The sequence below is a fragment of the Leptopilina boulardi genome, unplaced genomic scaffold (assembly GCF_019393585.1).
Source record: "Leptopilina boulardi isolate dan_hultmark-lab unplaced genomic scaffold, ZJU_Lbou_2.1 LbouV2_70, whole genome shotgun sequence".
Classification (NCBI taxonomy): domain Eukaryota; kingdom Metazoa; phylum Arthropoda; class Insecta; order Hymenoptera; family Figitidae; genus Leptopilina; species Leptopilina boulardi.
Window position 1 is genome coordinate 1213181 of NW_026138017.1, and position 12236 is coordinate 1225416.

The following is a 12236-nucleotide window of genomic DNA, read 5'->3' on the forward strand; positions in this document are numbered from 1 at the left end:
GAACATATATAAGCAATTATACATTGATTAAATGAAAAAAGGGCTTTAAAATAAATGTCATTTCTTTCCTCTTTTGATATTATATATATATATATATATCTAGTCTATATGAATCACACACAGTATGATTACAGCAAAATTTTCATTTACAATTTTAAAATATTCCGGTCTTTGGCGACCAAAATCACTTCGATCACAATGGGCGTTTTTACTTTATAATTTATATAGTTTTACAATTGTTTTTCTATTTGTCACACTTGACATGTCATTATTATTGTTTATAATTTTAATTCCAACTAATGTAGAAATATTAATGAAAAATCTTATGTTTTTTATTGGTGCCTTTTCATTGAATTTCAAAGTTATTTATATTTTATTACGTCGCAATGAATTTATTCAATTTGACAATATGTTTTTGGAAAAATATTGTCATCCACGTGATGAGCATGAATTTTTCATACAAACAAAAATCGACAATTTCAATAGGTTTGTCATTTAAAACAAAAAAAAATGAAAACAAATTTATGTAATTCAAATAATCAGTTACTTGACTATAAATTTTTTATATTAATTTTTTATTTGAGTCAAATGTATTTATTTTAAATAGCAAAAATTATTGATTCGAATATTTGATTTAAATAAAAAATTTTTGGTTTAAAATATAAACATTTATTTGGTCTAAAGAAATATTTATTTGTTAATAAATTTGTTAAATTATTTTTTTATTATCAAATAAATATTTAGTAAGGTAAATTAGTAAAATATATTAATAAATATTTATTTGATAATAAATTTTTTTTTTTTATTATCAAATAAATACCCAATCGAAAATTTACTACTGGCGTAGTACTGGCGCAGTACTGGCACCCAGTATTGGAATTAAGTTTTGGAAATGGTCTCAGAAAACTTTTTAACTAAATAATTTTACCAAGAGAAGAGCAAAATAAAATACAATTTTAATTTTGAAAAACAAAATCAGACTGCCCAGCCTCGGCAGCCAATACTGAACCAGTACTGCGCCAATAGTTAACTCTGGTATAATACTGAAATTTTTGCTTGGGTATTTAATTGTTATTTTTTAATGTTAATAGAAAAATAAAGCTTCTATTTCTTTCAGAATAAATTCCATTCGTTACTTTGCAGTATGTTACGTGTATTTTGCATTTAATTTTGTCATTTTGTCATTGGCATCGAATGATATTGAAAGTTCATTGCCGATGAAAGCATGGATTCCTTATAATATAGATAAAAATTTTAATTTTTGGATTGCTTATTTACATGAAACATTGGTAATGTTAATAATGATTCATGCATATGTTGCATTAAATGGTCTTACAATTGGAATGATGCAACAAATTTGTGGTCAATTGGACATTATTAGTCATCGTTTATGTCAAATTGATAAATTAGTTAAAAAAAATGATCAAATTCCTACTAATTCACAATTTATTATTCTTAAACAATGCGTGCATCATCATTCTTACGTCTATTTGTAAGAATAAATTTTTAATAATTATATTGTTCTTAAAAAATATTTTATTCTTAATTTTTTTTTTTTTTTAATTTAATTTCTTTTAATAATATAGTACTTTTTAAATAATAATAAATTAATTATATTTTTTTAATAACTGTCGATAAATAAATAAAGTAAATAAAATTTTTATTAAATTTAAAAAAAAATTAATTCTTTTAGAATTGGCAAAAAGTTGAATAATATTCTCGGTTGGTTGGCACTTTTTATGTCTCTTATTACAATTATTATTTTATGTTCAATGATTTATCAAGTGTCAACACACAAACCAAATTCATTGGAATTTTGGTCATCAATTGCATCTTCCAATAGTCTTCTAATAGAAATATTTCTCTATTGTTGGTTTGGTCAGGAAATGATTGGAAAGGTGATATTTTTTTTCTGCAAATTAATTATAATTATGAATTTTATATTTATTTATTATAATTATAATTTTAATAAAATTTGAAATAATTTAGAGTACAGGTATAGCCGATGCGGCCTACGAAATTGACTGGTCAAATTTATCAATAAAATCAAAAAAATATTTAATTCTTATAATATTACGAGCTGCTAGGCCCATACAATGGAGTGGTTTTTCAATTGTTACAATGTCATTGGAAACATTTTTCAAGGTTTTAAATTTTTATTATAGTTAATTATTGAATTAATTAATTAATTAATTAATAATTGGAGCTAATTTCTTTTTATTTTTCAGGTTTTAAAAGTATCTTACTCGAGTTTTAATCTTATTAAATCGATGTAAGATTCGAGTTTTAAAAAAACAAAATTTACGGATAATTATTAGACAAAAATAAAATCCAAGAATATGAAAAATGAAATAAATTATTATTTGAAGAAAATAAATTAATTATATAATTATTAATTTAATGAATTAATTGGTATTCATTTCAAATACACAAATATTTGTAGCTAATATTTAATGAAAATAAAAATTATTTGCTTCAAGTATATATTTATTTGATAATAGTAACCAATTATTTGAAGTAAATATATATATATATATATTTTAGTTTAACAATGTTAACAGTTTGAAGGATGATGTCGAACTGAGCAAATAAAAAATAAAAATTAATTTACCTGTGTATTTCTTGCCAACAGGATGGCAAATTATCAATTATTAAACTATATCCCTCATGGTTATATTTTCTCGCTTTATTCGTACACGCGAGTTTTATTAATTCACAGAAAATTTAAAGGCATTAAAATAAGCTGCATCGCTTATTATTTTAATCTAATTTTGCTTATTTTAATCCAATTTGGTATTAAAATAAGCAAAATTGGATTAAAATAATAAGCGTTGCAGCTTATTTTAATACCTTATAATTTTCTGTGTTATTCTAAGCTATTATAACTATAAATTATTGGGAAAAATAAAAATGATGAACAATTCAGACAAAGGAATAATTCCACTAATCGCACTGATTTTTTTATAGCTGTAAAGTAGTAAAATAAATTGAAAATTATGTTCACTTCATGAACATTATTGTTAATTTATTGTTAATTAATGTTTATCGTTATTGTTATTGTTATTATATTTTATTATATTTAATAATAATAATAGCCCTTGCCCTTATAAAAATAATAAGATAATAAAGAAAAAAAAAAATTCAAAATTATTTTTGGTATTAACTCTTATTTTGTAATAATATAATTTTGCAATTTAATTTTAACATAAATTTTGTTTAAGGAAAATTAGAGGAATTTATTGAAAAAAAAGATTCGATTAATTGATAAAACAAATTGAAAACAATACAAAAACAGTTGTCTGGAACAATTTAACCGAAAAAATATCAGAATTAACAAAAAATTTTTTATGTTTTTAAAAATAGATATTTTTACACAAAAAAAATATTATTTTATTCTTGCAGAATCTGAATTTACTCCTGGAGATAAGGTCACATTTATGAACTGCATTCGTCGACCAAAATAAGGTAAATTTTTTTTTTTTTAGTTACAATTTTTCTCTCCTATCATTATAGGTTTTCATCGGAAAAGAAAATAACACAGAAAAAAGAAAAATTTTCTAAATAATTTGCATTTCAATTCGTTTGTAGTGTCACAAATGGCAAATCACTTCCGTTTTCTTTTAACACTTCTTCTCACTACTGTGAATGAAAATTCAAAAAACATATTTAAATACAAATTACATTTAAATAAATTTTTTTTTTAAATTAATAAAATTATTAATAAATAAATATAGTAATAATTAATAATATAATAATAAATTAATAATTTGTCAATTATACCAATAATAGTTTAGAAAATATTTTCAATTATATAAATTTCAAATAAATCACTCGGTATTATTATAATTATAGAAATGAGAAATTTGTACTTTTATCGAAATTTTTTGTTTTATTTTATACTTTTTAATTATTTTAATAATAATAATTTTAAACGAAGTGAATACTACGAAGGTTGATGTTGAACTGAGTAAAAATAAAATCACTTATAGTTTAAGTGTAAATTTATTCCCGCCAGTAGAATAATTAAATATTAACTATGTTTCCTTGTTATATTTTCTCCCTGCAATATTTGTACACGCACGTTTTAATTAATTATTCTAAGACTAGAAACCGTTATAATTACATACGTGTCTCGTGTACCTTACAAAACTTGTAACAAAAAAAATTTTACCAATTATACATTAATTTTTATAAGCAAAAAGGGGTTTAAGATAATAGAATTTTTTTTTTTGATAATAAAAATCGTTTTATTCCCTCGATATTATAGTTCATTTATGAATTATAATTCACAGTATGATAACAGCAAAATTTTCATTTAAAATTTTACAATATTCCGGTCTTTGGCAACCAAAGTACTTAACATCAAAATGGATATTTTTACTCTATAGTATTTATAGTTTTTTTATACTATTTCTATTTGTCACAATTGACATTTCATTGATAATGTACGTTATATTTATTCCATCTGACATTTCAATAATGATGGAAAATATTATGGTATCAATGACAGTGTTTGCATTGATATTTAAGGTTATTTATGTTTTGTTTCGTCGCAATGACATTATTCAATTTGACGATATGTTCTTGAAAAAATATTGTGCACCACGTGACGAATATGAATTTTTTTTACAAAAAAAAATTGACAATTTCAATAGGTTTGTCATTTAAAAATGTTTTTTTTTTTTATAGGGTCAGAATTTCTCAAACGGATCACCTAAAATTCAGAAATTTTTTTTTTAGTCTCATTTTTTTTTTTAAGGTTTCTTACACAAAATTGTGTGGAGAATTAAAAAAAAAAAATTTATTTTCTGTAGGACCTCAAGAACACTATTTTTTAATAACATTTTATAAATAAATAATATAAAAATCTATTAAATATGAAATTTTTTCAAAATAAAAATTATATTTAGAAACTACATTTTAAGACGAGAAAAACCCTTTTTTTTAATTGATGAACAGGAACTCGAGAAAAAAATTTTTTAAAATAAGACTGCAAAAAATTTCAATTGTTTATAACTTTAACAAAAAATTTTTTTTGACCTAAAAATTTCAGGGACTTATTTTTACAAAGAAATGATTTTTGATGAAAAAAAAAAATTCTGAATTTTAGGTGATCCGTTTGAGAAATTCTGACCCTATATAATAATTTAATTTTACCAGTATAAATAAAAATTTATTTGTATCAATTATCAAATAATTTTCTTATTTTATTTCAAATAATTCTTTATTTGTTTCAAAATAATTAATTATTTTATTTCAAAAAATTTTTGATTGCTTCAAATAATTTGCTTTCAAATTATTTCTAATCAATTATTTTTTTTTGTTTTGAAATAATTTTTATTATAAATTTTATTTAAACCAATACATTCTGTATTTAGGACAAATAAAATTTAATTGATTCAAATAAAATTTAATTTATTGAAGAAAATATTTATTTGACAATAGATATAAGTTTTATTTGAATATTTAATTATGTGAATCAAAAATTACTTCTATCGGTGTAGTTTTGATTAGACAATTATTTTTTTAATTTTTAAATATCAGTGATTTTTTTTTAAATATTGTACAATAAAGAGAATTTAAAGAACTAATTTATTATTCTAAATTAAAAAGAAAATAATTTTATTTCTAGGGTAATTATTATTATTAATTTATAATTTTATAATTACAGATTAAATTCTATTCGTTTCTTTATAATATGTTACGTGTATTTTGTATTTAATTTTGTCATTTTGTCATTGGTATCAAAAGACATTTACAATTCATTGCCAATGAAAGCATGGTTTCCATACAATATACATGAAAAATTTAATTTTTGGATTGCTTATTTACATGAATCATTGGTAATGTTAATAATGTTTAACGCACAGGTTGGATTAGATGGTCTTGTTATTGGAATGATGCAACAAATTTGTGGTCAATTGGATATTATTAAACATCGATTATATCAAATTGATAAATTGTTTGAAAAAAATTACAATATTGATAATAATTTACAATTTATTGTTCTTAAAGAATGCTTACATCATCATTCTTATATTTATTTGTAAGTTGTTGATAGTTTTTTTTTTTTTTTTTTTATTATTATTAATTTCTGTACCATTCAATCGATATTAATAATTAATTAAATTTCGAAACAAAATTAATAATTAATTAAAAAATTTAATTTAATTAAAAAATAATAATAAATTTTTCTTAGAATGGGGAAAAAGTTGAACAATATTCTCGGCTCGTTGGCAGCTTTAATGTTTTTAATTACAATAATTGCACTTTGTTCGGTTATTTATCAAATATTTTTAGCTGATCCAAATTCAATGGAATTTTGGTCGTCAATTGCAACTTCCAATACTATTATTTTTGAAATATTTCTTTATTGTTGGTTTGGTCAAGAATTAATAGGAAAGGTGCTTAATATTTTTTTTCACGTATATTTTATGAAAGATAATAATTTTTTAAAAAAATGTCTTGAAAATTAATAAAAACAAAAAAAAAATCGAATAATAAAATTATTTTAATAATAATTTGAAATTTTTAAATTTTAATGATTTTATTTATTTTTAATTAATTTAATTTTAATCCCAGAGTGCAGGTATCGCTGATGTTGCATATGAAATTGATTGGACAAAATTGCCTATAAAATCAAAAAAATTATTGATTCTTATAATATTTGTGCTGGTAGGCCTTTGGAATTGAGTGGCTTGTCTATTGTTACAATGTCATTGGAAACATTTCTTAAGGTATTTAAATGTAAAAGCAAAAAAGAAATAAAATAATAAATTTAAACTTTTGTAATTTTTTTCACTTTCAGATTTTAAAAGTCTCTTACTCGAGTTTTAATCTTATCAAATCCATGTAATTTGCTCGTTACAAAAACAATCAAGGATAATTTAAACAAAGAAATAAAAACTCTGATATTAACATTAAAAATTTTTCTATCAGTCAAATTAATTTCAAATAAGAGAAAAATTATTATAAAAATTAAAAAATTCAGAACAAATAATAATGTACATTTGTAATTTTGTAAATAACAATTTTATTAATTGTACATGAATTATCATTCAATTTTGTTGTAAACTTGTAAAATATTAAATAAAATTCAAATATATTACAATAGAATACTATAAAAATTTTGTGTAATAATAAATCAATAATTTTTAATTACACCACTAATAATTATCACATTAAATTTTGTATTATTTTAATATCAAAATGGTATTAAAAAAAAAAAAAAAAAAAATTCAACACATCGAAAATTATGTTAAAATAATTCATTTAAAGATTAAAATTGCAACAAATTAATTTTTGCAAACTTTCAAAAATTGGACGTTTTTATTTACGAAATTTAAGAAACGAATTTTATTTTTAAAAATTCATTATTTTAATTACCAATAATAGTTTAGAAATATTTTCAATTATATAAATTTTAAATAAATCACTCGGTATTATTAATTATAGAAATGAGAAATTTGTACTTTTATCAAATTTTTTTTTTTATTTTATACATTTTAATTATTTTAATAATAATTTTAAACGAAGTGAATACTACGAAGGTTGATGTTGAACTGAGCAAAAATAAAATCACTTATAGTTTAAGTGTATAAATTTATTCCCGACAGTATAATTCGTAGAATAATTAAATATTAACTATATTCCCTTGTTATATTTTCTCCCTGCAAAATTTGTACACGCACGTTTTAATTAATTATTCTAAAACTAGAAACTGTTATAATTACATACATGTCTCGTGTACCTTACAAAACTTGTAACAAAAAAAAAATTTTACCAATTATACATTGATTTTTATAAGCAAAAAGAGGTTTAAGATAAAAATTGTTTTATTCCCACGATATTATATAATCCATTTATAAATTATAATTCACAAGTATGATAACAGCAAAATTTTCATTTAGAATTTTACAATATTCCGGTCTTTGGCGACCAAAATCACTTCGTTCGCAATGGGGTTTTTTACTTTATAATTTTTATAGTTTTCTAATTGTTTTTCTATTTGTCACACTTGACGCTTCATTATTATTATATATTATTTTAATTCCAACTGATATTGAAACATTAATGAAAAATGTTATGTTCTTTGTAACAGTATTTGGATTAAATTTCAAAGTTATTTATGTTTTATTACGTCGCAATGATATTATTCAATTTGACGATATGCTCTTGGAAAAATATTGTACTCCACGTGATAATCAGGAATTTGTCATACAAACAAAAATTGATAATTTCAATAGGTTTGTCTTTTTTTTTTTTTTTTTTTTGTCGTTAAAATTTAATTTTTCTGTTAAATTATAGTCCAACAATGAACTTTAGGGGGAAAAAAAATTGTGGCTCGTTTTTTTTGTATAGTTATTATTTTTTTTGGAAAAATTTTATAAAAATTCTAAATAATTTTAATTAAATTAAATTTAATTAAATTTCTAAATTCCAAAGACTGAAAAAAAATTAGGAAAACAGGCCTCGGATCGACTTAAAGGCACAAAAAAAGTCGTTTTATTTATATTCCAAAAAAAAGTCGATTTTTTTCATTTTAACAAAAAATTTTTAGATTTTAAAATAATAATAATAATAATTTTGAAAAGGGTTAAAGTTGAAATTTTAACAAATAACTGAATTTCAAAAGTTAATTTTCAGACAATAATTAAAATTTACAAAACTAAAAATAATTTATTAAATAATTTTAAATAACATTTTTTAAAAGCAACTGAATTTTCAAAGATTTACATTTGAAATTCTTGAAATTAATTGAACTTCAAGTGATTTTTAATTAAATTTTTTTTTTGATGATTTCACAAAAAAAAATTTATTAGAAATCACGGACAAAAATACAATAATTTAAAAATCATTTTTAATGGAAAAATGGTTTAAAATAGTTGAATTTTCGAAGAATATTATAAAAATAGTTTTAAAAAAATAATTGAATTTCTGAAGAGTTATAATTGAAATTATTAAATTTTAAAAAATTGTTGATGGAAAATTTTAGAAATAATTAAATTTTAGAAGCTTTTAAATTCAAAATTTTTGAATATAATTAAATTTCAATTGAAATTTTGGATAATAATTGAATTTTAGTTGATTTTTGATTGAAAATTTTAATAATAATTAATTTTAAATTGAAATTTTTGAGAATAATTGAATTTTAATTGATTTTAAATTGGAAATTTGGAAAATAATTGAATTTTAGTTGATTTTGAATTGAAATTTTTGAAAATAATTGAAATTTAGTTGATTTTGAATTGAAAATTTTGAAAATAATTGAATTTTAGTTGATTTTGAATTGAAATTTTTGAAAATAATTGAAATTTAGTTGATTTTGAATTGAAAATTTTGAAAATAATTGAATTTTATTTGATTTTGAATTGATTTGTGATTTAGAATTAAAAATTTTTGGTAATTTTATTTGATTTTTAATTTTAATTTTAAACATTTGTTAAATTTCATAAAAATTTTTAATTGAAAAATAATTTGAAATAATTGAATTTGTGACGAATTTCATTAAAATTATTAAAAATAATTAATTTAGTGAAGAATTTTAGTTAAAAATTTGTTAATTAATTGAAATAAAGAAGATCTGAAGAAGATCTGCATTTTATACTAAAAAAAATTTTTAAAATGCAAAAAAAGTCGAAAAAAGTCGGAAATAGTCGAAAAAGTCGTATAATCCGAGGCCTGGCGAAAATTTGTTAAATATTAGTGTCGTTGTATTTTAAAACTATTTCTTTGTAAAAACAATTTTCTAAGGTTTTGAAATTTCTTTTCGAATTTGGGAAAATTTTTGATAAAATTATTTTCTTTCATTTTTATTTAGAATAAAGTTAGTATTTCTTTTAGTCGATAATAATTGGTGTTTCTTTTTAAAATATGATGAAAAAAGTGATTTTATTTTCAGATTTAATTCTATACGTCTGTTTATTGTATGTTATATGTATTTTGCATTTAATTTTATAATTTTGTCATTGGTATCAAAAGACATTCAAAATTCATTGCCCATGAAAACATGGATTCCATATAATATTGATTCAAAATTTAATTTTTGGATGACTTATTTACATCAAACAACAGTAATGATGATAATGGTTAACTCACAGGTTGCATTAGATGGTCTTGCTATTGGTATGATGCAACAAATTTGTGGTCAATTGGATATTATTAGACATCGATTGAATCAAATTAATAAATTTAATATGAAAAATCACAATATTGATAATAATTCACAATTTATTATTCTTAAAGAATGCTTACATCATCATTCTTACGTCTATTTGTAAGTTATGTGAAATAATTTTATTGTATTAATTTATTTCCATATCAATGAATCGATTATAATAATAAGAGATCTATAATTTAAAATAAGCTATTAAAAATAAATAATTAATTATAATTATAATTATATTAATTATTATTATTATAAATTATATATATTTTTCTCTAGAATTGGAAAAAAGTTAAATAATCTTCTTGGTTGGATGGCTATTTTAATTTTTCTAATAACAATAATTGCTTTGTGTACCGTTATTTATCAAATAACATCGGCTAGTCCAAATTCAATGGAATTTTGGTCCTCAATTGCATCGTCCAATAGTCTTTTATTTGAAATATTTCTTTATTGTTGGTTTGGTCAGGAAATGATAGGAAAGGTTGTTTAAACAAAAATTAGAATCGAAAAGAATAAAAAAAATTTCTACAATAATTTTAATGCAATTCAAAATTTTTAATAATTAATATGCAACTTGAATAAAAATTAATTTTTAACTTAAAAACTAATTATTATTAACAAAATTGAAATTATTATGTAATTTAAATAATAAATACTATTTAAATTAAATAATAAATATTATTTAAATTAAATAATAAATATTATTTAAATTAAATAATAATTTTTAAATTTAATTTAAATACATTCTTAGAGTGCAGGTATCGCTGATGTGGCCTACGAAGTAAATTGGACAAATTTACCGATAAAATCAAAAAAATATTTAATTCTTATAATATTAAGAGCTGCCAAGCCCATTGAATTAAGTGGCTTGTCAATTGTTACAATGTCATTAGAAACTTTTCTTAAGGTATAAAAATAAGGCATAAAATAGCAATTAATAATTCCCATTTAATAAATTAATTTCATCCTAATCATGTTTTAATCCAAATTAATTATTTAATCTTTACTAACACTAATTATCAATTTAATATAATCCTTGCAGATTTTGAAAGTATCTTACTCAAGTTTTAATCTTATCCAATCCATGTAATGTGCTGGTAAAAAAAAAGTTTGATGGCAATTTAAAAAAAAAAGAGAGATAATTTTTCTATGAAACTGAAAAAAATTTAATTTTCACATATATAAGTAGTGAAAGACAATATCAGTGAGATAAATATTTAAAAATTTTGTAATATACGGATATAATTAAGAGAATGTGAAATATTTGCAGATGTGTTATATCATTAATTTTTATTGTAAAAAAATTACGATATTGTATTATATATACAGAATGAAATATTTTTTTTGCATTAAATGTAACTAAATAATAAAAAAAAAGTTTATTTTATTACTTAAGTTTCACTAATTATCCTAGGAAGCCACAATTAACGAACTGTAGTTAAAATATAATTATTAGTATAGTTAAAGACAGTCGGGCAAAATGTTAATTTTTCATTTTTTTTCTTTACAACAGTTGTAAAAAAAACAATTTTGGCTCAAACAAAACTTTTTGTTAATAATACTCTATTTAAAACGTACATTTAATTATAAATATAAAATAAATAATAAAAATTCATTTCCGATACAAAGTGCAAATAAATATCAAATAAAAAAAAAAACTTAAAAAAGTAATAATAAAAGTAAATTAAAAATATTAAATTGAAAATTAAAAACCCAATTCACGATTAGAAAAAAAAACATGAAAAAGCGAATGAAAGTAAATGAAAAATGAAGAAAAATAAATTAATATCAAACTGAAATAGCAATTTTAAATTTAAATTAAATCAATTTCAATTTAATTTAAAGGACATTTGTTCTTTCTATTCTGAATTGCATTGCACTGGAGAATTGGATTTTTACGATGCTTCTGGTTTCTATATATAATTGGAAAAATAAAATAAAAAATCTATTTAATTTGAAAATATAAAATAAAAAATTTTTTAAAAATAAAATTATTAATTACTGAAGAATTTAAAGTTGCAACTAAATATATCTTATTTATTATTTTATTTATAATAAACAAATATTT

General features: G+C 20.1%; 3 protein-coding genes across 4 annotated transcripts in view; all 3 read left to right on the forward strand.

Moving 5' to 3' along the window:
* LOC127290524 (odorant receptor Or2-like) overlaps positions 1 to 2331 on the forward strand; it is a 169461-nt gene extending 167130 nt beyond the window's left edge. The window contains exons 1-5 of one of the 2 annotated variants that reach the window (XM_051319150.1): positions 45 to 486; positions 1118 to 1492; positions 1694 to 1898; positions 1990 to 2145; positions 2229 to 2331. In XM_051319150.1, coding sequence (XP_051175107.1) covers positions 125 to 486; positions 1118 to 1492; positions 1694 to 1898; positions 1990 to 2145; positions 2229 to 2276 — 1146 coding nt within the window. In that variant the 5' untranslated portion in view covers positions 45 to 124 and the 3' untranslated portion in view covers positions 2277 to 2331. Of the gene's footprint in view, positions 1 to 44; positions 487 to 1117; positions 1493 to 1693; positions 1899 to 1989; positions 2146 to 2228 lie in introns of those variants that run through there. The other variant, XM_051319151.1, reaches the window with a different exon arrangement.
* Positions 2332 to 3402: 1071 nt separating this feature from the next.
* Positions 3403 to 12236, forward strand: part of LOC127290526 (retinal homeobox protein Rx1-like) — a 53524-nt gene continuing 44690 nt past the window's right edge. The window contains exon 1 of the mRNA XM_051319155.1: positions 3403 to 3465. The gene's annotated coding sequence lies outside the window, so the exon portion shown is untranslated. The remainder of the gene's footprint in view (positions 3466 to 12236) is intronic.
* LOC127290525 (putative odorant receptor 92a) lies at positions 7832 to 11437 on the forward strand. The gene is made up of 5 exons (XM_051319152.1): positions 7832 to 8246; positions 9902 to 10276; positions 10445 to 10649; positions 10920 to 11075; positions 11211 to 11437. The coding sequence occupies exons 1-5, from the start codon at positions 7885 to 7887 to the stop codon at positions 11256 to 11258; spliced, it is 1146 nt and encodes a 381-aa protein (XP_051175109.1). The 5' UTR covers positions 7832 to 7884; the 3' UTR covers positions 11259 to 11437.